This window comes from Salvia splendens, chromosome 7 (assembly GCF_004379255.2).
Source record: "Salvia splendens isolate huo1 chromosome 7, SspV2, whole genome shotgun sequence".
NCBI lineage: Eukaryota > Viridiplantae > Streptophyta > Magnoliopsida > Lamiales > Lamiaceae > Salvia > Salvia splendens.
The window spans coordinates 5,708,717-5,735,232 of NC_056038.1; the positions used below are offsets into that span (position 1 = coordinate 5,708,717).

At 41.4% G+C, this 26,516-nt stretch overlaps 2 protein-coding genes across 4 annotated transcripts; both read left to right on the forward strand.

Annotated features, from left to right (window-relative positions):
• The first annotated feature begins 7,950 nt into the window (after window positions 1–7,950).
• LOC121811171 (leucine-rich repeat-containing protein ODA7-like) lies at window positions 7,951–10,582 on the forward strand. 3 transcript variants are annotated; one of them, XM_042211969.1, is made up of 9 exons: window positions 7,951–8,129; window positions 8,213–8,260; window positions 8,627–8,708; window positions 8,809–8,865; window positions 8,993–9,057; window positions 9,141–9,236; window positions 9,351–9,437; window positions 9,523–9,603; window positions 9,698–10,582. In XM_042211969.1, exons 1-9 carry the CDS (start codon window positions 8,031–8,033, stop codon window positions 10,355–10,357), a joined length of 1,275 nt encoding a protein of 424 aa, XP_042067903.1. In that variant the 5' UTR covers window positions 7,951–8,030; the 3' UTR covers window positions 10,358–10,582. The 3 variants fall into 3 exon arrangements, with proteins under 3 accessions (XP_042067903.1, XP_042067904.1, XP_042067905.1); XM_042211971.1 differs by having other exon boundaries at window positions 7,981–8,129; window positions 8,205–8,260; XM_042211970.1 differs by lacking the exon at window positions 8,213–8,260 and having other exon boundaries at window positions 7,952–8,129.
• Window positions 10,583–15,882: 5,300 nt separating this feature from the next.
• On the forward strand, window positions 15,883–17,196 carry LOC121810303 (F-box protein At2g27310-like). The gene has a single exon (XM_042211101.1). The coding sequence runs from the start codon at window positions 15,954–15,956 to the stop codon at window positions 16,944–16,946; it is 993 nt and encodes a 330-aa protein (XP_042067035.1). The 5' UTR covers window positions 15,883–15,953; the 3' UTR covers window positions 16,947–17,196.
• The last annotated feature ends 9,320 nt before the right edge of the window (window positions 17,197–26,516 follow it).

Sequence of the window (26,516 nt, forward strand, 5' to 3'; positions counted from 1 at the left end):
GATCATTAATATTACACTAATGCATTATCATGTAACTAAACAAACATATGCTGTTGATGGGGTACGTACTAAACAAGCCCAATAGCAGTGACGGCCCATCAGCCTAAAGCCCAAGAAAGAGTATCAGTTCGGCATTACCAAAGAGTTCGGCCCCAGCCTATAGCTCGGTAAAAGCCGACCAATCAAGCTCTACTCTCAGATCGGCAAAAGCTGCTCGGCAATAGTTCAGCAGTTCGGTCTCAGTATTCAACCGAACTGGGAGATAGTGGACTCATGCAGAACCTCCATGACCTCCACTACACGATCTATTTAGTGGTGGACCCATGCAGGATCTCATGACCTCCACGACATCCACGATAATTAGTGATGATGTAAGCCACGACCTAATTAGTGATGATGTAAGCCACGACCTAGTTAGTGGTGATGCAAGCCACGATCTTAGTTCAATGTATAAATAGAACTTAGATCAAAAAGGGGAGAAAGCTCTTTAGGAGGAAGAGCTCTCTAGACAAAAATATCATATAGCAAGTCTGTATTTGTAAGCTGTAAACCAGATCAAGCAATACAATCTTGCCCTCCTTTCTTCCCGTGGACGTAGATTTACCTCAGTAAATCGAACCACGTAATTCCTTGTGTCGTGATCTATATTTTTTACCTGCATTTATTACCATCAAAAATTCGTCCAATCATCACTGGCGCCGTCTGTGGGAACCAGAGAACAAAATCTGTGATAAAGCGAATTTTTGATCCATTTCTTCCACCCAAAAAATGCATACCAGATCACATAATACCCGTCTTCCTGTCCGTGATAACCATGAGGAAGCTAGTCCAGCCCGCAGGTCTGGAAAACAGCCTCGGGAGAAATCTACTTCCAGTTCTCACGGAGAAGGAACAAACCGCTCAAAGACTCATCGCACCGAGTCCTCCCAGCAGCCCGATTTGAACGAGGCTGTCAAGTTGTTTTTGGCCGAGAAGCAGGAAGAGTTCTTAATTTTCCTGCAAAAGGGCCAAAAGCCGGAGACGAAAACGGTGGATTCTCCCTCCTCATCCAGACATGAAAGTCACTACCGCAGTAGTGCCGTGTCTTCCAGGAAGAAGAATCCTCAACCCCGACATGTTCCTGTTCCTCCTCGGTACCGGAATCACAGGAGAACTCCATCTCCTCCATACCGAAGAGATGTCGGGTTCGCCATGTACGGAGCATTGAAGACTCCGTTCTCGGACGATATCACCCGAACTCCCTTGCCGCGGAACTACCGGACACCGTCAATGACTTATGACGGGCTAGTGGATCCTCATGACTTCCTGGGACGCTATCAGTATAACATGGCGAACCAGGGTCTCAATGAGGTCCATATGTGCAAGCTGTTTCCCGAGCTGCTTATCGGGAACGCAAGAAGGTGGTTCGATAGCCTCCCCCAAGGCAGCATTAGATCTTACCGAGATCTAATGGATGCTTTCCACAGGAGGTTCTTTCAGAAAGCGGAAGCCCGAATCACTTCGGCTCAGCTGCTTTCTATACGTCAAGGTCGTGACGAAAAGATCAGCGACTTTATGACGAGATTCCACAAGGAATGCCTACAAGTAGATGATCTCAATGATCTACTTGTCATTTCGGCATTTCAAAATGGAATCCTGCCCGGAGCTCTCTACAGAAAGCTCGTGGAATGCAGTCCGCAAACAGCTCAAGAGATGTGGGACATTGCGGACCAGTTTTCTCGTGCCGATGAGGCAGACCGTCGAAAACGGTCTTTAGACAGCTCATCTAGAGAAGACAAAAAGAAGCCCGATCATAGCGATCAGAGGCTTCCTCGCCGAACTCCTTCCCCACTACAGGAGGGATAGCGGTCATCCGAGGTGATAAAAAAAGAGCGAGTGTTTGCAGATTGCGCTTAAAAGTGCCGAGCAATCAGATCGGCACCATCAAGCATAGCAATCACAGCAGCCGGAGTCAGAGGCAGGCGAAATGACCGAAGTCACACCGGAGCCGAACTCGATGGTGTACGGCACTGAAGCCGTGATTCCGGTTGAGATCGGCGTACCCAGTCCCCGAACTCTAAATTTCTCCTCAGAAATGAATGATGACGGACTGAGAGCCGAACTAGATCTGGCCGAAGAAAGAAGAGAATTGGCCTGCATAAAAGCAGCCAAGTACAAGGAGCAAGTAGCCCGGTATTATAACCAAAGGGTGAAAAAGCTGCAATTTCAAGTGGGAGATCTCGTCTTGAGAAACAACGAAGTAAGCCGAGCAGAAAAGCTGGGCAAACTCGAACCCACATGGGAAGGTCCATATCGGGTGTCAGAAGTCCTCGGCAAAGGGTCTTATAAATTGACTCACATGTCAGGAGAACAAGTACCCCGAACATGGTACATTTCCAACCTCAAGAAGTTCCATTTGTAAGAGACAGTCCGGTCAGTCAGTCAGTCTTGTGTCTAGTTCGGTCCTAGGGGTATGTGCTTTCTTTGTTTTTTACTTGTTTTTCATGTTTGTCTATGTGCGTTTTGTTTGTCTATGTGCGTTTTGTTTGTCTATGTGCGTTTTGTCTGTCTATGTGCGTGTCGTCTCTTACAAATGTTACTGAGGTATCTTGTTCTTCGAAGGCTGATCCCCTTTTTAGAACATGTATAAGCCAACGATTGTGAGTCCAAGCTTCTAAGGAGGATACAAGACCACAATTCAGCTTAAGAAACAAGCAGTTCGTCTGAAACGAACTGCAACAAAGGGAAAGTCCGATCCACGCGATAAAACTCGCCGAATTAGGACAAGGGAAAGTCCAATCCACGCGATAAAACTTGCCGAATTAGGACAAGAGAAAGTCCGATCCACGCGATAAAACTCGCCAAATTAGGACACAAACTTAGTCCGGTCAAAGAAGTTTACTTCATAAGACCAAAGACGAGTCCGGTCAAAGAAGTTTACTTCATAAGACCAAAGACGAGTCCGGTCAAAGAAGTTTATTTCATAAGACCGAGGACCAAGTCCGGTCAAAGAAATTTACTTCATAAGACCAAAGACGAGTCCGGTCAAAGAAGTTTACTTCATAAGACCAAAGACGAGTCCGGTCAAAGAAGTTTATTTCATAAGACCGAGGACCAAGTCCGGTCAAAGAAATTTACTTCATAAGACCAAAGACGAGTCCGGTCAAAGAAGTTTACTTCATAAGACCAAAGACGAGTCCGGTCAAAGAAGTTTATTTCATAAGACCGAGGACCAAGTCCGGTCAAAGAAGTTTACTTCATAAGACCAAAGACGAGTCCGGTCAAAGAAGCTTACTTCATAAGACCGAGGACGAGTCCGGTCAAAGAACTTTACTTCATAAGACCGAGGACGAGCACGATGAAATTTTTTCGCCGAGCTGTAAATACGCAGTGATAGAAGCGAAATGAAGATTTCATTTATTAAATCTTGTTCGGCATACAACTCCGCTGCCCTACGAGAAGGCGTTACGCTATTACAAAGGATTTCTACTGTCCACGGTTGCTAAAGTTGAGCCACCTATTCAAAAAATCCTCGTGAAGCCGAGTTCGGGCGTTCTCGGCAGTTGAAGAATAAGCAGGTCGACGAGATGCTCTAATCGACCTACCGCCTCTTCCCTGAGCCCGGGAAGCTCTAGCACCTCGGCGGCGAAGAGTCTCTTCACGAAGCATTTGTTGATCTTGCTCACTCATAATCACAGCTCCTCTACGAACTTCAGTCCGTCCTTGTCTTGACGTTTCCGGTTGCTCCTGAGTCCGTTCTCGTCTTGACGTTTCCGGTTGTTCCTGAGTTCGTTGCTGACTTGGAGTAGGGTTTTGAGCAAATGAATCAGGGGTTTGAGCTGGAGTGCGACCATCTGTTGGCGGGAAATGCCTAAGGAATCTCTCGATTGAGGGACGCCGGGAAAGAATGATGTCGTACCGAGAAGCCCAGCGCCGCAATGATTTCACGACTTGTTGGCAAGCCGAGCTCTCCAGCGCATTGTTCCTCCGGAGTACATGATATTCCTCCCACAGTTCGTCAACTCGTTCCTGAACTTCAGAGATGGTCATTCCCCCGCGCCTGCAGATGAAATCCTCATACGCAGTCCTCTCAGCGACGGCAGTGTTCAGCTCGGCCTCCAGATCTTTCTTTTCGGACTCTAAGTCCTTATTGTCGGCCTCCAGCTTCACTAAACAAGCCAAGAGTTCGTCATTCTTCATCTGGTCAGCTATGGCTTTTTTCTCAGCTTCGTCTAAAGCGGAAGAGTACAGCCGCTTCCAGTGAAGTACCTCTAGCTCCTTAAGAGTTAAGAATACAAAGCAGCTATGTCAGTTCGGCATTTCAGTTTACTGAGCAGGTAGTAAACCACAACAGGAGTAAAAGAGAGTACGAAAAGCTATACGAAGACACAAGTGTAGAAAGAAGAATTTTTTCATTCATAAGAAAAAAATTTTTACACAAGGAGGGCTTCAAGGCCATTTTACAACAAGGAAGAAACTAAACTAAGAGAAGGGAGACGAAATCATACTCCGCCAGCTTCGTCTCCGGCTCCTCGGTGAGGTTCAGCTTCCTTCTTCTTGTCTGCCTCAGCTTCAGCCTCGGCCTCCCTGCTCCCCCCAGCCTGCTCGGTACCCCCATCACCGATCAGCAGCACCTCTTGCTCGGCCTGCCTGTCTCCGGTCTGCTGATCAAGCTGCTCGGTCTCACCCTCTCCGTGGAAAATTGGAGCGGGTGAAACTGGCCCTAAGGAGGCAAAGATAGCCTCCATATTCTCGTCCCGGTCAGCTCGGCAACTACGAACTCGGTCAGCAGAAAGCAGGACCGAGGACGAAGCAAGCTCCTCAAGGAGCGGCAGACTCTGGAGACGAGCTGCTATCTCTCGGCCGTACAACGGCAGGACGACTTCGGGCCCCTGCTCGGCATTATCGGTCATCAGTTTCAGCAGATCACCGACAAAGGCCGAAAATTGATTGCTCAGAAAGAGTTTCTCCGCGAAAGCACGGAGAACCTCCCCTTGGGCAACCACGGCGGCAGCATCCCTCCGTTTCGTCTGCTCTCGCTGGATGACGAGCTGGTTTTTGGCAAACTGGGCTTCATCCTGGGCCGAGATCCTAGCAGCTCTGGCCTTCTCAAAGTCTGCCTTAGCCTGTTCGGCCTGGTGACGAGCAGCCGCCAACTTCCTCTGCATCTCAGCATAATCGTTGGACGCTTTGGAGAGTTCAACGGCGACGAGCTTGGAGAGCATATCGTTCCTCTGAAAATGGAAAAAGGAAAAAGTCAACCGAGGGGCCACAAAAAATACAGGAAAAAAGCAAGGCCAGAAAATCAAGAAGAGAATTCACCTCGGCGAAGTCCGTGGGCCATAAAAAGGGCTCACAGATATGTTCCGAAGGAGGCGCCAAGACCACGTCTTTCTCCGGCGCTCTTGGGGGCTTCTGGGTCTTCCCCTTCCTATTTGCCGAAGTCGACTCCGGCTTCTTTGGATCCGAAGAGGTCTTTTGCCTCTTCGGATTCTTCTCGGCATCAGACGCCGAGCTGGTGGTTTTCGGCCTCTCCGGTTCCTTAGATTCGGAGGATTTGCGACCGAGCTTGTTTAGCAAGTTCACTGCCAAAAAGCAAGAAAACAAGGTTAGTTTTCGTCGTCAAGGCAGTAATGCATAAAAAAGAATTCCTCACCCTCAGTCTCTTCGTCCGAAGACGAGGAGTCGAACACGAAGTCGCCCTTGACGAGCTCAGACTCCAGGTACTGCTTCCTAATCATAGGAATCTTATTGAGCTCGGCCTCGAGCTCGTCCAACGGTTCTACCCGAGGATGAGGAATAACGGACTTCGGCCCTCTCCAGGAAAAGTCCGAAGCCGAAGTCCTATTATAAAAAAAGAAACGATTTTGCCATTTCGGCCATTTGGTTTTACAAAAGGCTCTAAAGGGCTGTAAAGGGATCAGGTAAAACCAAGATCCCTTCCTCTTAAACTGGAAGAAATTAAGGATTGCCCTCAGAGACAGATCCTTATCTAGCCTACGCAGTTCGGCAGCAAAGGCCGATAAGTGCCTCCAAGAGTTCGGAGTCACCTGACCTAAAGGGAGTTGAAAAAAATCTAGCAGCTCTACAAAGGCAGGGGGAAGAGGGAAACGAAGCCCGCATTCCAAGCCGGCTTCATAAACGGTGGCGTAACCCTCCGGCGGCGAGTCAGCCCTATGAAGGTCGTCGGGAATCGCAACCTTCCCCCCAGGAAAAAAATATTTTTCGTGTAAGGATATCACAGTATCCTTACTCAAGATGCTGTGAAAATACTCTACGGTCTTCTCCCCGGATTCTTTCCGGCTAGAAGACCCCTTACCCCCTTTCCTACCGCTGCCTGACTCAGAAGAAGAAGAAGAAGACATGGTTCTTACTCTTTGAAAGTCTGAAGAAATTCTGAAGAAATTCTTGAAAGCGGAAGGAAATTTTTACGCAAAAGAGAGAGAATGCAGAAGAAGCAATAGCAAAAGTGTTCAACTGATGAAGAAAGGACGTATTTATCAGATTCGGAGAAGATTTCAAAATCATCGCACCGTTTCGAATCCCACCTTTTCAGGATTCAACGGCCGGATTTTACTGTCGCATTTAATGCAGTCACGCGCAAGGCACGTCCCCTAACGTCAGCCTCCCCCGTACCTTTATCCAGAATGCCGAAGTGACTCGCTTCGCCGAAGTGATTCACTTCGCTTTTCGGGGGGGGGGGTAGTGATGGGGTACGTACTAAACAAGCCCAATAGCAGTGACGGCCCATCAGCCCAAAGCCCAAGGAAGAGTATCAGTTCGGCATTACCAAAGAGTTCGGCCCCAGCCTACAGCTCGGTAAAAGCCGACCAATCAAGCTCTACTCTCAGATCGGCAAAAGCTGCTCGGCAATAGTTCAGCAGTTCGGTCTCAGTTTTCAACCGAACTGGGAGATAGTGGACTCATGCAGAACCTCCACGACCTCCACTACACGATCTATTTAGTGGTGGACCCATGCAGGATCTCATGACCTCCACGACATCCACGATCTAATTAGTGATGATGTAAGCCACGACCTAATTAGTGATGATGTAAGCCACGACCTAGTTAGTGGTGATGCAAGCCACGATCTTAGTTCAATGTATAAATAGAACTTAGATCAGATAGACGAGGGAGGGGAAAAAGAGCTCTCTAGACATCAAATATCATATAGCAAGTCTGTATTTGTAAGCTGTAAACCAGATCAAGCAATACAATCTTGCCCTCCTTTCTTCCCGTGGACGTAGATTTACCTCAGTAAATCGAACCACGTAATTCCTTGTGTCGTGATCTATATTTTTTACCCGCATTTACTACCATAAAAAATTCGCCCATTCATCAGCTGTCGACTTTTAAATTTTTCGTTTACAAAAAATGCTACTCCTACGTTTTTTTTTCAATTTCTTTTTACTACATTTTGCAATAATATTACCGGATCAAAATTTCGCCATCAACCTCTTAAATTCGCCCTGCATATCTCATTTTGGAAGTTGATTTGCGTAGCAGTAGCTTGCCAATTTATAAATCTAATGCCAAAAACATGATCTTTCTTAAACAAATACTACTATGGAATAATCCCTTTTTCGTATAGATAAAATTCATACTATTCTTGAGATTTATGAATCCAATTAATAATTTAATCGTTTTAAACTATAATCATTTTGATTCTACTATATACTACAAAGAATATTACTATTATAATCTGAATACTTATTAGATAATGTTAGACAACCAGTTGTATAGAATTACTCCTAATTATGAGTTTGAAAAATTATACTGCTACTACTACTACTACTATATAGTTCGTAAATAAATGCACATCTTTTTATATTGTTATTAATAGTACTATATACAGTAATAATAACAATAAATAATTCTTGAGAATATTTTTGTAAATACAATAGAGAAAATTGAGACCGCAAAAACAAAATTTAGCATAATTGTTTTTCCGAATGGTAATTCCGGGCGACAGCAGTCAAACCCATATAACTAAATTTAGGGTTTATGCAGAGGAGGCCAAACCAAAGCCCTAACTGAAACTTCATCAAACAATGACCGCGCTGAGCTCCAAGAAAATTTTGCAAGAAAAGAACACAAACGACCCCAACTCAATTACCTCGCTTACTCTCACACACAAAGCCCTTACTGATGTAATTATCCTATGCTATGTCTTATTGAGATCCGTTTAATTTCTGTTGCATGTACCAATTTGAAGTGGTTATCAGTTGTGCAGAATAAGCTTGAGAGCATGAAGGGCATTGATGGCCTAAATAAACTCACTGTAGGTGCTCTATGTGTAATTTCACATTTTTTGGAGCCTAAATATGTTGACTGTTGGTGCCAGTTTATGCCATGAATCCCTGTTTTATAATCATGGAGCATCATTTTTGTTTAGTTTATTTATTGGAACTCAGCTGAATTATTGCATACCTTGTCATGATTAAATTTGGAGAGTGGTTAATTAATTGATAGGGCTTTTACTTTCTGTGGTATGGTTGCACTTTCATTCTTGAACCTGTATGCCAGAATTTAGATTATGACTAGGTTACACGTATACTTTGTCCAAATGTGGCTCGATAACTTTGCTGGTGAGGTCCATTGTTCTGGTTTAGTGTTGAAAATATGACCTGGTGGATCTCTGGTTTAGGTACTAAATGCTGGAAAAAACAAGCTTAAGTCAATGGATGACGTAAAATCTATCTCAAGTTTGCGGGCGCTAATTTTGAATGGTAGGTCTTTGGTAGGAAGTGTGTTGCCTCATGTAAGTAACTCTGCAATAGGAGTATTTTCATGTGAAGTGCTGACAGTTTTTGGCTCCTCGCGTCGCAGACAATGAAATCACTTCAGTTTGCAAGATCGATCAGATGAAAGAGTTGAACACTCTAGGTACATGCTTTAATTCACTGTAAAAGAAAATGAAATTCTGCCCTATTTGATGTTTAGCCTATGTTGACTCTTGATGTTTTAAGTTTACATATGTTTTTCCTGACTAGTATTATATATATGTTTGCAGTATTGTCCAGGAACCCAATCAGTTCGCTTGGTGAGTCTTTGGTTAAACTGAAATCAATCACCAAAGTATGCTCTTGATTAATTGAGTATCTTTAAAACCAAACAATAGAGAACACAAGGGATCTTACAGAGCCATTTTTTTGTTACAGCTTTCTCTTTCTAACTGCCAACTGCAAAAAATTGATTCATCTCTTAGATCCTGCCTGGAGTTGAAGGAGCTTCGTTTAGCTCACAATGAAATTATGGTACGATACATATCCACTACCAGAACGCTCATATTGTTGACTTTTCATAATGATTTTTCCGAGCCACTTGGTCCTTAATAAAGTGTTAATGCTGTTATTTTGTTGTTCTTTCAGACTATTCCTGATGAGCTCGGGCATTTGGTGAGACTTCAGAATCTAGACCTGGGGAACAATTTGATTGCAAGATGGGTGAATCTTAAGGTGACACAATGTCCTTAATCGTGTTTTGCTTTTCTTATCTATGATATGCTCTCCATCGGTCTTAAATTCATTATTTCGATGCCAGGTGCTTTCCTCATTAGTTAATTTGACAAATTTGAATCTGCAAGGTAACCCTCTTGCTGAAAAGGAAAATTTGCTAAAGAAAGTAAGTTCTTTTGCCAGCAATAAGCTCTTTTGTGTTTGTTTGTATGTCTACCACCAAACTTCTCTAATGGCAGTATAACCAACACTTTTATCAGGTCAAAAAGCTATTGCCAAATTTGCACGTCTTCAATGCTAGACCAATCGACAAAATAGCTGCAAAAGTTGTGCCTGAAAATGGTGCTGACTTATCTGTCGAGGCAGGTAATAAGCCGAATCTCCAAAGTGAAGTTAAAATAGATCAGCCGATAAGAAACAAGAAGTCAAACAAAACTCATTCTATGAGTGAAAGTACGGATGATCTGGGCTCAAGGAATAAGAGGAAAGAACTACAAGATGAAAAAGGTATAGGTAATGCTGACGATGCCAATATGTCAGCAAAGAAAGAGAAGAAGAGGTCGAAGCTGCTACAGGATGAAATCAACAATGTGGAGGCTCTCAATGGTAACCGTGAGGAAGCAAATGATGTAAAGCACAAGAAGAAGAAATCAAGAAAAACATCCGAAGTGGATACTATAAATAACACTGACAGTGCAGAAATGGATCTTTTACCAACTGGTGCACCTGAAAACCCCGCAGAGGCTGCTGACAGTAAGCTGGATCGCAAAATGGATCAAGGCACCGATGATATGAGTGTGGTGGTAACTTACCCAACCAAGAAGAAGAACAAGAAGAAACATGATGCCGTTCCTGATTTGCTTGAGCTATCAAAGGTTGATGAAATCGGGTTAGGAGGGCCTTCAGCTTGGGGCGTGTAAGTTGTTCGTGCCTTATTGGGGTCATAATCTGTGTTTGTCAGAGCGTACTGCACGCTTATTATCTCCATCGGGTGAATTATCTTATATAGATCTGTGGTCCTGTTAGTTTGATGATAGGTGATGCTGATGACATACTGAATTATCAGAATTCTATTGTTTCTTCCTTGTATTATGCTATGTTTTTTTGACAAATGTATTATGTTATGTTAAAACTCTGAATGTTAACCTTTAGAGCATGCACAAGGTGGACAGACGGCGTCCGACCGTCCGTGCCGCTGGCAAGAACAAGGTCCGCCGCCGCTGGCATTGCGCTGCTCGCTGCATCGAGCACGTCCGTGCCAGCGAGCAGGCAACGTGGCGAGCAGCGATAGCCTTTGATTTTTTTTTATTAAAAATCGGTTTTTAATTAAAAAAACCGATTAAAATTAAAAAATATATATTTTTTCACTTTCCAAAAAAATATATTCGTTTATTACCATTTTTTTCCACTTTTTAATTTTTTTCCCCCAAAAAATACACATTTTCATCTATAAATACCTCACTTTCACACCAAATTATACAAATCTCATCTCCATTCTCTCATATTCATTCTCATCTTCATTCTCTCATATCCATTCTCAGTCTTTCTTCCACTCCTATATCATAACAATGTCCGGCCAAGGCGATGACCCCCCGCCCTCTCACGGTTGGAACTCCGAATGGTTCGGTTCACAACTGTTTCCTAGTCCGGAAACGGAATATTCGGCCCCTCCTCAAACCCAAAGTTCGGGCGTTCCGGGTGGCTACCGGCCATACCCAATCGACGACCAAGGTGCCCCCGAAGGGCGATACGGGTGGACACCGGAACCTAGGCCGACCGCCCCCTTCCAAACTCCGACTCCTCCTACTCGCGGTGTCCGCACACCGTACTCTCCGGCGGAGATGGATAAATTGTAGTAATTTGTAATATTTATTGTGGTTTTTTAATGAATTTTAATATTATGAAAATGTTTTTGTTTAATTGAATTTTAAATTGAATTGTGCTCGTCCTTGCGGAAGAGTACAACTGTGGGTGTTGTGCTCTTGCCATAGAGCAGGCAGAAAAATTGGGGTCGGGCTCACAACCGTGCTCACTGGCAAGAACACGGTTGTGGATGCTCTTATTTTTCGATCAATCTAGACATGATTTCAAGGACCTTTTTTAGTTTGAAATTCTACATGTGGAAAAAGTTGAATTCACCTGTATTTCTTTTGTTATGAAAAACTGGGTGAAATAAAGCCACTTCCCAATATGTTACAATAACCTTAATTTTTGAAGATGGTTAATTTTGTATTAATGTGTAGTATTCACTATTCAAACATTTTTAACAATAACTAATTAAAAAAATAAAACATTTTGACCTTATTCTTTTTCTTTTCTTAATCCTTTTCTTTTCTTGGCTTCAGTTTTCGGTAAAAGATAATCTCTGATTTACTGTTTTTTAATTCAACACACGAACAATGTTTTCCACGCACTGAAGTAAAGGTCGTAGGAAAGAAAAGTTTATTTAATGCTTATTAAGTGTCAAAAAGAAAAAGGGAAAATATCAATATATCTTGACCCTGACGTGGCTAAAAAAAGCTAAACACGTGTCGAATATAGGAGTACCTTTCTCTTTAGATAAAATAAAATGATATAAGAAAATAAAAATACAATTTGTGAGAGCGGGGATTTGGACCCACGCGCTTTGGGGGCAGAACCTTAAGCTGGCGCCTTTCCTTAAGACCAACTCGGCCATCTCAACACTTGACATATAGCTTGTGTTTTCATATTATTGATGTAACATTTTAAAAAATGTATTATGGGCTTTTGTTACTTTCTTCATTTTAACATGATTTTTGAAATGTTGTACTCCATTATGAACCAGAGAGGGGGCTTGGTCTTAGCTGGAGCGGGGGCTTAGCCGGTGCCGTCCGCCATTTTATAGAGGGGAGTAGTCGAGGCGGTGGGAGAGACGAGAGTGTTAGGAGGGAGAAACGAGGCAGAATTGGGATTCCCTAAAAATGGATAGGGATTCATTTGATTAGGAATTTAATAGTACTAATATTTTTTTTTTATTTTACTTAATACTATCACTATTCAATATTTTATATATTAAGACTAATTCTTAATGTATATATTAGTCTTAAATAAAATATGAGGAAATTTTTTTACTATATTTTAATTTTTTTTATTTCTTAAGATTTCAAGAAAAAAAACTTCAATTACTCAAAGTTTTGCTTTATGGAGCAGTATGTAATAATATAGTATGTATTAATTTGTTGTAGTAGTAATTTATTAGTATTATGTTTATATATAAATTAGTACTTTAATAATTCTCTCTTTCTCTATGATTTATAGTCTTATTTTGACTCAGCGTGAGTTTTAAAAAATGTAAAAAAGGTAGTGGAGAAAGTTATTGAAATGTAGGTTCTATTTTTTTATGTTAGTTTTGTAGGAGAACATGAGTGTAAGAATTTAGTAAAGTGTGAGGGTTCACTACCTAAATCGAAAAAAAAGTAAATGAGACTTTAAATTATGGACATCCCAAATAGCAAATTGAGATATTATTTCTCGAACGAAAGGAGCATTAGTTTATTTTATAATATCCTTATAGTTCATATGTATTTATGTTCATATAAAAATGAACTAATATCTACTTCGAATATAATTTTGGATACGTCGGGATAAAGGCTAGCCTCTTCCGCATATAACAATTAACAAGGACATGTTATGCTAAACTTTTATTAAATTTTAGCCCCGGCTTCTTTAAATTTCTAATTCCATCACTGGGAAAGGCTATTGTAAATTGATTTAATTAAAAATAAAATAACACTACAAACTTTTTTTGTTTTAAAATCTCATAGTGTAGCCTCATCGTGCCCAATCGCTAATCTTATAGTAGTAGTATTTGACAATCAGTTTAACATAATTATTTATTCAGAAATTAGCTAATACATAAACGTAGACTTGGACAAAACTAATGTTTATACATATTAATTAATTTTCAGTGCAAGCTGTCACATGCAAACTAAATTAATTCAACAATCTTCTTGATTTAACCCCTCCTTCCATATTATAAATTCCATTGTGTATTTTCTGTAGTCGTCAGGATCATAAGATTACGTAATTTTAATTTTTAAATCCAACGTTGGACTTTGACTATTGGATTGTTTTTTTTTCAATTTGGATCCATTTATTTGAGTCCAGACATAAGAAAAACGTCAGAACTATTTAAATTTTTTGTTTATTTATGTTTGTAGTCTTGTAAATGGATCGGAGTATATTTTTCCCGATAAAAGTGTGAGTTGTCTCTTCATAATTTTATATGCTGTGCCTAAGTTTTGGTTAATACGTTTATATTTTACTCCTTTTTCATAATAAAAATATTAATTATGCCGTCTAAGAAACAAGGCTATGCCCAAATAATAATTCTACCCAATCAAAATTCAATCTAAATCCATATCTAACTGGCTATACACTATCTTTATCATCGATTTCCACTAAATATTGCATGTAAGAACATGTTTAACGCGTATAAGGGAAAAAAAATATTATGTTAAAAAAATAGACTAATTCATAATGTTAAAAATTCGAAGTTATAAAATATAATACTCCTTTATCAAAGTAAAATGGCTAAATATTTAGAATCGACAATGAACTTTAGTCGGTTTTCTAGGATTAAGGGTAGTTATACTTTTATAGTCCATAAAATGATTATTGGCTTAAACATTCTGATAAATGCATTGTTTTCAAATGGATTGGATTTAGTGAGAAGAATATAAAGTGAAGACCGCTCAATTATAACAAGTGGCCCACCCAAGTTAATTAGAAGTATGAAATTATAATAGTACTATTTGAAATAGAAGTATAAGTGTGGAAAATGGATATTGGAGAAAAAAAATGACAAATTCATTGAATTTGAAGAATTTTTATATCCCACTAATCCATTATGGGCACCCAATTTTGACTTCACCCTTTACCTTTATTTTTCATTAGAGAGAAAAGAGAAATTAAATCCTTTTTTTATTTCTTTACTCCTTTGATGATCTAGAGCTATAATGCCTAGCGAGCATTGTGAAATTTCATTTAGTAGTATTTAACTTCTAAGTAAAGGAGATATTAAGTGAAACTTCAGCTCAGTATACTACGTGGGTGTTCGGTTGACAAGATTAAATCTCATGATTAAATATGTATCATGTTTGGTTAATAAGATTGAACCCTTCAACTTTTTTTTTAAAAAAGAAAAAATTAACTTCATATATTTATATCATATATATGAAGGAGGAAATTACAAATTAACTCCTATAACAAGGAGGAAATTACAAATCAACTCCTATAACAAGGAGGAAATTACAAATCAACTCCTAGATGGATAGTCTCATGATAATTAGTCATAGGCCCCTCCAACTAAAATAATCTCATAACTTAATCTTAGATGGATAGTCCCATGATATTAGCCATGGCAACCGAACGCCACCTACTAGTACATCCTGCATTTATATGGCTTACTTTGTTATGCCATATATATAATCCAATAAAAATTGCATAGAGTTGTAATTATAATTATGAGTTGGAATTTGTGCTCTTGTTATTCTGCTGTTTTCTCAATAAAAGACAGCTTATATGGCTATATGCTTTCAGGGCCGACTCTCATAAAATTAATCAGAGAAAATTATAATTATGAATACTAAGTATTTTTATTTACTGAACAAATTTGTGCGTGCCATTCACAACCACCAGTCCTTAGTTTTTTTGTTAATTTTGACCAGTCTCCAGATTTTGTATACCAAAAGAAGATGGAATTTGAATTTACTACTTTTTTAGGTGAGACGAATCTATACTTGATTATTAAAATAATCTAACATTGTTGGTAAAGTTTAAGGCGGCACTACTATTTCAATTTTTTCATAAATAGTAGTATGATACATCTCTCTCTATATAGTAGGAGTATATACTAGTCAATTAAAATTTAAAGTTAAAAACATTACATCACATTGTTTTTTCCACTAATTACCGCCTTGAAAATGTTTTTTTTTCTAATTCCGTCAGTTATGTTCAGTTTGCACGAATTTCATTTATATATACGCGATGATTAATGATATTTACATTTATATTACGTACAAAGACTTGTCACCTTTGATTATACTACTGATCTAAAAAATTCCATCAAGACTTGTCAAATTCAATTCATATCTAGCTACAGTCCAGTAAACAAAACATAATTTTTCAACGAGATTCACAAATTAGACAGTTAAGCTCATTACAACTGACGAGACTTTTAACAAAATAAATATACATATAAAATTGAATGAAAATTCGATGAAGCAACTGTTATAAGTTTCATAATGGGTTAGCCGTGGGTCATGATCATTAACAACTATGGATTATTAAAGCTTTTCAAGTCAAAAAATGGAAATAGAAAAAAAAAGAGAATATTAAAAACGTTGGATTATTCCCAATACGCGCCACGGATATCGTTTGACTCTATCCATGACCAATCCAATCCCTATAAATACCCCCAAATTCATCTCCTCTTCACCATTCAATCCAAACTAACTAACATTTCACCATTCCCACAAACATTCCGTTATTACGATGCCCTCCACCACAACCGATCACGGCGGCGCCGCCACCGAAATCGCCGCCCTCCATCCCGACATCATCCAATCCCACATCCTCAACCGCCTCGACGGCCCCACCCTCGCCTCCACCAGCTGCGCCTCCGCCCAGCTCCTCTCCCTCTCCTCCGACGACCTCCTCTGGCGCCATATCTGCAACTCCACGTGGCCTTCCACCGCCCACCCCACCGTCCGCGCTGCCATCTCCTCCTTCCCCTCCGCCCACCGCTCCTTCTACTCCGACTCCTTCCCCTCCGTGTCCTCCACGCGCCGCCGCCGTACCTCTCACGCGCCGCAAACGCAATTACTGATCTCTGCTATCGACGTCTATTGCGACGACAAATTGATCTATTCAAAGGTGAAGGAGACAGACACCCTCTCCGGCTGGTTCCAGAGCTCCCCCTTCCGGATCGACCTCGTCGATCCGAAGGAGGCCGTGAACGCGCCGCTGAAATTCGACGGCGATGACGGCGCGTGCATGGAACTCGCGAGGGCGCGTCTGAGGGTGAGCTGGATCCTGATCGACGCGCGGAAAAAGCGCGCGGTCAACATCGCAAGCGCCGCCGCGGTGGAGGCACGGCGCCACTGGCTCACCGAGGACATTCAGCTGCGCTACGCCACCGTCGTCGACGCCGGCGACGGGGAGCTGGTGCAGTGCGCGGCGTTGCTCACCTTCGGCGGGAAGGACGGCGGCACGTTTCAAATTAGAGAGATAAGTATGCAAATTGAAGACATGGAGGGGAAAATCCTCACCGGAGCCCACAGTTTGGGGGTAATTGACGCCGCCATGGACGGCCGGAGATTGAGGAGTGAGGTGAAGGCGCAGAGTGAGGCGTTTGAGATGTTTTTGAGGATGAAGATACAGTCTAGAGAGAGAAAGCAGAGGAGAGAGAGGAGCTTGGACATGGTCTGCATAGCCGCCGGAGTTGCTATTTTCGTCGGGATTTGGGCGTTTGTTTTGTCAAGATGAAAATTAAATTGAATTTAGATAAAAAAAATACAGTTAAAACGGGTAAAATATTCGGAAAAGTATTGTGGAGTATTCATTTTTTTTGGGGTGTGAAGATAAAGATAAGATTGATTATTATTTTTAATGAAACCCACCAGCTAATTAAGATCGTTTGGTGCGGTCACGAATCATTAATTCGTGGTTTGATATTGTATTAGTATTTCATTATCAAGTCAGAAATTAAGTTTATGTGAAAAGGATTTATGCCAAACCCTATGGTTACAAAATCATAATCACTATATAATTTTCTCTATGCTAATTGCCTACTATTATACCAGATGCTAATTAAATAAGATTAATAATTTAATATTGTGTTTATTTAACCAATATAGTCAAATTTAAGTTGGGGATAGCTCTAACTAGTTTCCAAGAAGATAATTGAGTTTATGGTATTAGGTTTAAATCACGATAAATAGTAGTATGGGAGTTTCATCTATCTATTATGGTGGCTCCTTGTGCGCGCCGATAACATCATCGTTTCCTTAAGAAACAAACTAAAATTTACGGTTTCGGTATTCTGTCGGTCCAGGTTAGAGTCTTGGGTCATGGAATCACATTTTTTTAGTTTAAGATTTAAATTCTGGCATCTAGTTCAACTGGTCTTCAAGAGGGTAATTGAGTTTAAAGTTTCAGATATAATGTTGGAATTGTGCTTGGTCAAACGACTTTGAATAATAATAAATGTTACAAGACATTTAATTTTGTGAAATTAAATGTAATAGCGACGATCTACGTTCCGAGTAGATGACCGTAGTATATTCATTTTCTCAAATCCGATTCCCGGTGAATGAGAAATAATATATTAAAGTTGGTCACAATACAACTAAAAATGAGCTATGTGAAAAACTAAAGGATTAATTAACTAAGTATTAATTATCCCACATCGGGGATGATAAACTTCTTTGATGAAGTATTTAATAAGATGAATTATTATGTGTAATAATTATCGTGGAACAAGACGGGTGACAAAGCCCACACGCGCGCACCGCTGTCGCCGGGAGCCGCGAGTCGCGCACCGCGACCCGGGTGCCTTGTGCCTTGGTCTTTGGGTGGTCCTGGTCCACGTCATGTTCCCGGTGGACCCCGACGCATAACGGGAGACAAAAGGTCCCCGATGGACCCCGACGGTCCATGGTGTAGCATATCCAGGTGCGTCGTGTCTCTTCAGCTCCCAATGGCTAGTGCACTAGTCAATAACCCCCGGCGGTTACAGTCAAGCCATAATGGCACACATAATGGCGGTTGACTCCATCAATGCCCTTGCGGGTGGACTTGACCTATAAACAGGCATGCATCCATTGCATTCAGTATAGAACATACACAAGCATTCTTGCATACACGCTCTCTCCCTCTCTGCATAATCTTCTCGTCTCGCTCTCTCCCTCTCTGCATAATCTTCCCGTCGAAGCTCTGCCCCCGCCTTACTCCCGTTCGCCGGAGCTCTGCTGCTAGCGGTTATTACCGGGGCGTATCTCGTCTTGCGGAAAGAGGACTCCTCGACTCGGCTTACATCTTTACGGTTTATTGTTTCGAATTCTTCTTTGTAATTTCAATTCAGTTTATTTCCGTTTAATTTCTCAATTCTTCATTGGGTTGTATTACACCCGATTAGTGTATCTTTGTATCACAGTCATTCTATAACCAACAATCGCAAGACGAGATATACTTACCGTTGAAGAAGGAGTTTGGACTTAAATTGAATCTAAAACTTTCGAAACTAATACCTTCCTTAGCATGGAGATGGATCTCGTTGCTACGTTCGCCGTCGCCGCTTTCCCTGACTCCAACACCGACGTGCCCATTGTTACCCGCTGGCTTCCCGTCGGGTCCCCGCCATGACCACGACTCCCGTCGAGTCCACATCATTACCTATGACTACCCATAACGCCATGAGAAATTACTAACCCGTTTGGGTTGATTGGTGCATCCACCTTTGGTGGCACCGATGGTTCCACATTAAGTGGTTCCATGGGATCCTTGATAGGATCGATTGTTGGACCTTTCGAGGTCAACACAGGTGTCGGGGCCTTCGGGACCAACACGAAGAATGACGGTTCCACTTTTTGTGGTTCCGCGAGATCCTCCAATGGATCGTGTGTTGATTCCTTTGGGATCAACACGAGTGTTGGTGCCTTTGGGGCCAATACACAAATTGACGGTTCCACTATTAGTGGTTCCTTGAGATCCTCTAACGGATCAAGTGTTGAGGCTTTCGGGATCAACACGTGTCACGTGTGTTGGGACCTTAGGGGCCAACAAGAGAACTGGGGTTCCACTTTTAGTGGCTCCATAGAATCCTCTAATGGATTGAGTGTCCGGGTCCAACACGAGAGTTGATGCCTTTGGGATCAACACGACTGGCTTCAATGTGGGGGAGAGACCTCTTGAATGTGAATGGTCGGTAAGTCCTACGGGACGTCTCCCGTAGTGCCCATGGATAAGGTCGTTGGGCGTGTCCCATTGGTCTCAAGGGACGTCTCCCGTTCGTCGGGAGACATGGGAGACGTTTTGATCCCGTCCGTGCCTTAAAAAATGTTCGAAGACATTTGGCACACATTGGTCCCAAGGGACGTCTCCCGTTCGTCGGGAGACATGACGGACATTCGACTCCCGTCCGTGGCATGGGAAATGTTGGGAGACATTTATCACCCGTTCGTGCCTTCAAAATGCCGGGAGACATTTCGCTCCCGTTAGTGCCTTAGAATATGTCGGGAGACGTATGGCACACATCTGTACCGTGGGAAATGTCGGGAGCAAATTTTGCACTCGTTGGTCTCCTGTTCGTCGGGAGACATGGGCTCCCATCCGTGCCTTGGGAAATATCAGTAGACGTTTTGCATCCTTACATCCCATGTGAGATATCGGGAGAAATTTTGCACACGTCTGTCTCTTAGGAGATGTCGGGAGCAAATTTTGCACCCGTCGGTCTCCCGTTCGTCGGGAGACATGGGGAGACATTTGGCTCCCGTTCAGATGTCGGGAGAAAGATGAAGCCACCAACCAAGAAGCTTGGTGGAGCCAAATTTATCAAACATGCCAAAGACAACATAGCCGTCGTGGTAACTGAAGAAGTCAACCACGTCGAGGACAAAGGTGGTTGGTATATCGACAGGGCGTCACTGCTCACGGGTGTGCCGATAAAAGTAAGTTCTACACTTACAAGACTGTTGAGGGGAGAAATCTCAACATGGGGAACCAAGTCTCGTCCAAATGTGTCGACTTTGGAGATGTGGTCCTCAAGATGACGTCCGACATGACAATCACTCTAAGAAAATGCTACATGTCCCGGACATATGCAAGAACATAGTTTTTTGATCAATACTTGTAAATAGGGGTTTAAACTTGTATTTGGAAAACCCATCGGAAAATGTTATGTAACCGTGGGTTCTTTTTAAACTAAGTGTATCGGCTATTCATCGCATTGAAAAACCATTGGCTAATAATGAAAATGCAATTACTTCTTCCTATATGTGGCATTATAGATTAGGACATGTGAATCCTAATGCTATAAAAGTTTAGTAAACTTGGATTTACTAAAGACAAAAGAAGTCAATACCCAAAACAAATGTGAGACTTGTCTTGAGGCCAAAATGACTAGATTATCGTTTCATTCTATTGAACGAAACATGAAACCCCTTGAAAATTCACATTGATGTATGTGATTTAAAATTCGTGCAAACTAGAAGTGGTATAAAATACTTTATCACGTTCATAGATGTTGCACAAGATGTTGTTATCTTTATTTTTTAAGAAGTAAAGATGAAGCAAATGAAGTGTTCAAAAATTATAAGAACGAAATCAGGAATCAACTTGGATTGTAAATCAAAATGATTCAAAGTGATAGAGGAGGTGAATACGTAGCCCCGTTTGAGGAATTATGCAACACAAGTGGTATAATTCTTTAAACGGTTGCACCATATTCACCACAATCTATTGGTGCTACAGAACGCAAAAAACTGAACTCTTAAAGAGATGATAAATGCGTTACTGATTAGTTCAGGGATGCCCCAGAACATGTGGGGGGAAACTGTTTTGACAGCCAACTACATCCTAAACAAAATCCCACTCAAAAGCAAGGATGTTACTCCTTATGAGTTGTGGAAGAGAAGGAAGTCGTCCTACAAATACCTCAAAGTGTGGGGGTGTTTGACAAAGGTGATGGTTCCTCTGCCGAAAGAAGTTACAATCGGTTCTAAGACGGTTGATTGCATCTTTATTGGGTATGCACTTAATAGGAGTGTTTATCGATTTGTTGTCTACAAGTCTGAAATACCAACTGCGACCATAGGAATAACAATCGAGTCAAGAAATGTAGTATTTCTTGAAAAATATATTTCCTCTCAAAGACAAGGAAAATGTTGCATCCAATTCTGAGATGAGAATTGAGGATGAAGCCACTAGTTCTGAATCAGCGGATGAAGAGTCAGAATCGCACAAGCGAACAAGGCCCGATCCAAACGATACAATACTAAGACGTGGTAGTAGGATCAGTACACCAAAGACAGTTGGTCCTTACTATAGTGCTTTTATGTTGGATGAAGAACTAACATTGATAAAAGTAGCCTTTGCTGGGCCAGACGGGCTGCATTAAAGAGAAACTGTTCAGAGCGAAATTGATTCAATTTTGCTAAACCACACTTAGGTGTTGGTTGATCTACATGAAGGTGCTAAACCTTTAGGATGCAAATGAGTCCTTAAAAGCAAGTTTAAGGTCGTTGGAACAGTTGATAAGTATAAATGGTGACTTAAGATGAAATCTATATGGAACAACCTGAAGGTTTTGTAGTACCTGGACAAAAGAGAAAGGTTTGCAAACTGGTTAAGTCCTTCTATGGATTGAAACAAGCGTCGTTGCTTGAAATTTGATAGTGTGATGTTATCAAATGAATTTAAAATCAACGAATGTGACAAATGTATCTACATTAAGAACACTGATAATGGATACGTTATAGTGTGTATCTACGTTGATGATATGTTAATCATGGGTAGTAACACCTAAGTGATTAACTATACGAAAACCATGTTAAAGAGAAACTTTGACATGAAGGATATGGGTCTAGCCGATGTGATTTTTGGAATGAAAAATTCTAATTCAAAGGAATCATTTTGACGCAATCTCATTATGTTGAGAAAGTACTAAAGAGATTCAAAGCCTTTGATGGCATGTCAGTTGAGACACCTATAAAGCTCAATGTTCACTTGAGCAAGAACAAGGGCGAGCCTGTTGCACAAGAAGATTATGCACAGGTCATTGGATGCATTATGTATTTGACTAATTGCACTAGACTTGACATTGTTTGCGTAGTGAACAAGCTGAGTCGTTACACGAGCAATTCAAGCAAGGAGAATTGGAAAGCTCTTGTAAGAGTTTTGAGGTACTTGAAATATACTCAAAATCATGGGCTATAATTCTCGATATACCCCCCTGTACTTGAAGGGTAATGTGATGCGAACTGGATATCCGATAACAAAGACTCACTTTGAACAAGTGGATATGTCTTTACTATTGGGGGTACTGTCTCGTGGAAATCCATGAAACAGACATGTATAGCCCGATCAACCATGGAATCGGAATTCATAGCTTTAGACAAAGCTAGTGAGGAAGTCGAGTGGCTTAAGAAATTCCTTGATGATATTCTATGGTGGTCTAAGCCGGTGCCTCCAGTGTTGATTCATTGTGATAGCTAAGCTGCTATAGGAAGGGAAAATAATGGCATTTACAATGGTAAGTCTCGACATACTCGTCGACGACATAATACCATGAGACATTTGATCACAACAGAGGTGATTACATTTGACTATGTGAAGTCATTGGGTAATCTAGCAGATCCGCTAACCATATGGTTAAATCGTGATCAAATGAATAGATTGTTAGAGGGAATGAGTTTAAAATCCACACACTAAAGAATTGTCATAGTGGTAACCCAACCATGATGACTGGAGATCCCAAGAACTTGGTTCAATGGGAAAACTAAGCTATGAGAGTTCGTGTGAAACACTCATCTATATCTATTCCCTAGAGAGCAATAGAGTGTTGAAAAACTTGTCTAGTGGCGAGGTTAAGTCTATGACTTTTAATGATCCCTAAAGGATCTCGTTGAGATGAAGTTCTCAACGAGACCAAGTATGACAAGATACTTAACGAGGAATCACCTATGTAAGTGTGAAGTGGGGCCGCTTCAAACAATACACTTATGAATCCAAAGTGGTGTCCAAGGCCTGAAATGGACACAAAACGTGAGAACGGATGAGGTTGAGGTGTTTAAGTGTTAACATCATTGTCTCGGTGCACGCCGTGGAGGAATAGTTCAAAGCATCGCTCTACTAGTTCGCTTGTGTATCCGATGGTGTTGACTATGGATGGTTCAAAGACAAAAACTACCTATCCTTATTCTTACATACCTCTTGAGGGTTGAGCTTGTGTCTACATACATATGCATTTGGCAATTTCCACTCATGTGGGAGATTGTTGGAATCGTGCTTGGTCAAACGACTTTGACTAATAATAAATGTTACAAGACATTTAATTTTTTTTAAATTAAATATTATAGCGACGATCTACGTTCCGAGTAGATGACCGTAGTATATTCATTTTCTCAAATCCGATTCCCTGTGAGTGAGGAATAATATATTAAAGTTGGTCACAATACAACTAAAAATGAGCTATGAGAAAAACTAAAGGATTAATTAACTAAGTGTTAATTATCCCACATCGGGGATGATAAACTTCTTTGATGAAGTATTTAATAAGATGAATTATTATGTGTAATAATTATCGTGGAACAAGACGGGTGAGTGCGCGCGCCGCCGCCGCCCGTGAGCCGCGAGTCGCGCACCGCGCACCGTGACCCGGGCGCCGGGTGTCGGGTGCCTTGTGCCTTGGATCTTGGCAATTGGTCTTTGGGTGGTCTTTGGGCTGTTCTTTGGAGCTGGTAGTTGAGCGTGGTTCAAGCCCCGCTTATTCTTTTTAGACTACCTTAAACTCCACGCTATCCCCGGCGGGTCCTGGTCCACGTCATGTTCCCGCTGGACCCCGACGCATAACGGGAGACAAAAGATCCCGCTGGACCGCGACGCATAACGGGAGACAAAAGGTCCCCGATGGACCCCGATGGTCCATGGTGTATCCCGTCATGTAGCATGTCCATGTGCGTCGTGTGTCTTCAGCTCCCAATGGCTAGTGCACCAGTCAATAACCCCCGGCGGTTACAGTCAAGCCATCATGACACACATAATGGCTGTTGACTTCATCAATGCCCCTGCGGGTGGACTTGGCCTATAAATAGGCATGCATCCATTGCATTAAGTATAGAACATACACAAGCATTCTTGCATACACGCTCTCTCCCTCTCTGCATAATCTTCCCGTTGAAGCTCTGCCCCCGCCTTACTCCTGTTCGCCGGAGCTCTGCTGCTAGCGGTGCTGCTACTTCAGAGACGAAGCCGTTTTATCTTTGGGGACGACACGCCAAACCGTGAGCGCTACCGGGGCGTATCTCGCCTTGCGGAAAGAGGACTCCTCGACTCGGCTTACATCTTTACGGTTTATTGTTTTGAATTCTTCTTTATAATTTCAAATCGGTTTATTTCCGTTTAATTTCTCCATTCTTCGTTGGGTTGTATTACGCCCGATTAGTGTATCTTTGTATCACATTCATTCTATAACCAACATATAAATAGTCATTCTATAACCAACATATAAATCCAACGATAGTAATATGAGAGTTTCATCTATTATGATGGACTGCTTATGCTTGTCAATAACCTTTCTTTAAGAAATAAACTGAGATTTACTTTGATTTACCGACTCAAGATAGAGTCATGTGGCGAGGGAATCAGTTTTCTAGTTTAAGATTTAAGTTCCGCATCTCTTCGCAAAATTGAAGACGTGTGTAGATGCATCTTTCTTTCACGAGACTTTCATTGATTCCAAATTAAATTAGGTTTAATTCAAATATACACAGTCTATAGCCATAGACAGGTTGTTACTACTTACTAGTCGTGGTTATCGGGAATTATAATTTTTTGACTCGTATGCATGGTTTAGCTTTAGCTATGACCCAGTATTTTACTTTGCAATATAATTGATGACGTGAATTTTTGATTAATTAAGAAGCACTCCATAAAACCTACATGTAATATAATATTAAATGATTCAAAGAATAAGAAAAATCCATACTGACCAAAATCTCATGTTTTTTATAAGATTTAATTATTTTATTCTTGCAATTTAAAACAGAAGGCTAAAACTAATACTCATATTACATTTATAACTGAAAAGAAGATAAAGAAATTAAAATGCCACCAAACTTGTCAAAGATGGAATGATTTGAGATAAGGCGGGCATATGATGTCAAAGTTTCACCATATTGTTTCCTAACTAATTAATTTGATAACATCATAAGTATGATTTTGATTTTTGAGCTATAGTGATATTTTTATTTAGGTACTATCTGTCATGCATAAGGTACACGCAAGCCACTTAATTAAATTTGGTTTCTGGTTTCTGGTTTCTTTCAATACACTAAAAAAATCTAGCTATTTGATTTTCCTTGACAACCATATGTCATCTTATATTTTGTTAGGGAATACAGATGCAACATTTTTTATGGCGTCTGAGTGCACGACTTCAACGCAATTATTTGCAAATTATACTTAGAATATATTTTTGTTTCAAAATGATTCACTCCATTACTAAATCATTTTCACGGAAAGTACTCCCTTTTGTTCCATTTAAAATGTTCACATTATGGAGTGATACAAAATTTTAGGAGAAATTATTCGGTAAAGTAAATAAATAAAAAATGTACTAGTTAAAAAACTTTAATGAAGAGAGAGGAGATAAGTATTTATTTATAAATATAAAAAATGAATATCTTGAGTGAGATAAATTAAAAAAGGAACGTTAATATTTTGAGTGGGTGGGACGAAGAGAGTTTGGCTTAGGGCATCCGCAATGGGCGGACGATAGTCACTCCCTATCCTCCGCGACCGAAGTATAGGGAGGCGGACGATGGCACGCCCGATGGCGCGCATCGTCCGCGCCATCCATCGTCCGCACCCATTGCGGCTGTCGCGGACGATGGCCATCGTCCGTGCCATCGTCCGCCCCATTGTGGAGGTCGCGGACGATCAACCGCGGACGATGGCACGCGGTTTCGTTTTTTTATAAATACCGTTCATTTGTAACATTTCATTTCACTCGATTTCATTTTCGAAACTTACAATTACATAATTACTACGAAATGGATTCAAGCCCCAATAGTCCTACGTTTAGCGCAGGGGCGCATTGGCCGGGTACAGAACCCGACGATTATCGTTCGTTCGACACCAACTCCCATTACGATCCTGATTTCAGTACGGAATCATATGGGTTGTCTGACATGGAGCCGTCTCCGCACCGCCCAACCTCAGCGGCCGATCCCGACCCCGCCGCGACCGCTTCTTCCCCAGCCAGAAAGAAGCGGAACCGGCAGCGGGCGCAGAAGTTGCCGCCTCCCGGTGATTGCGATGAGTACGCCCCCGTCCGTA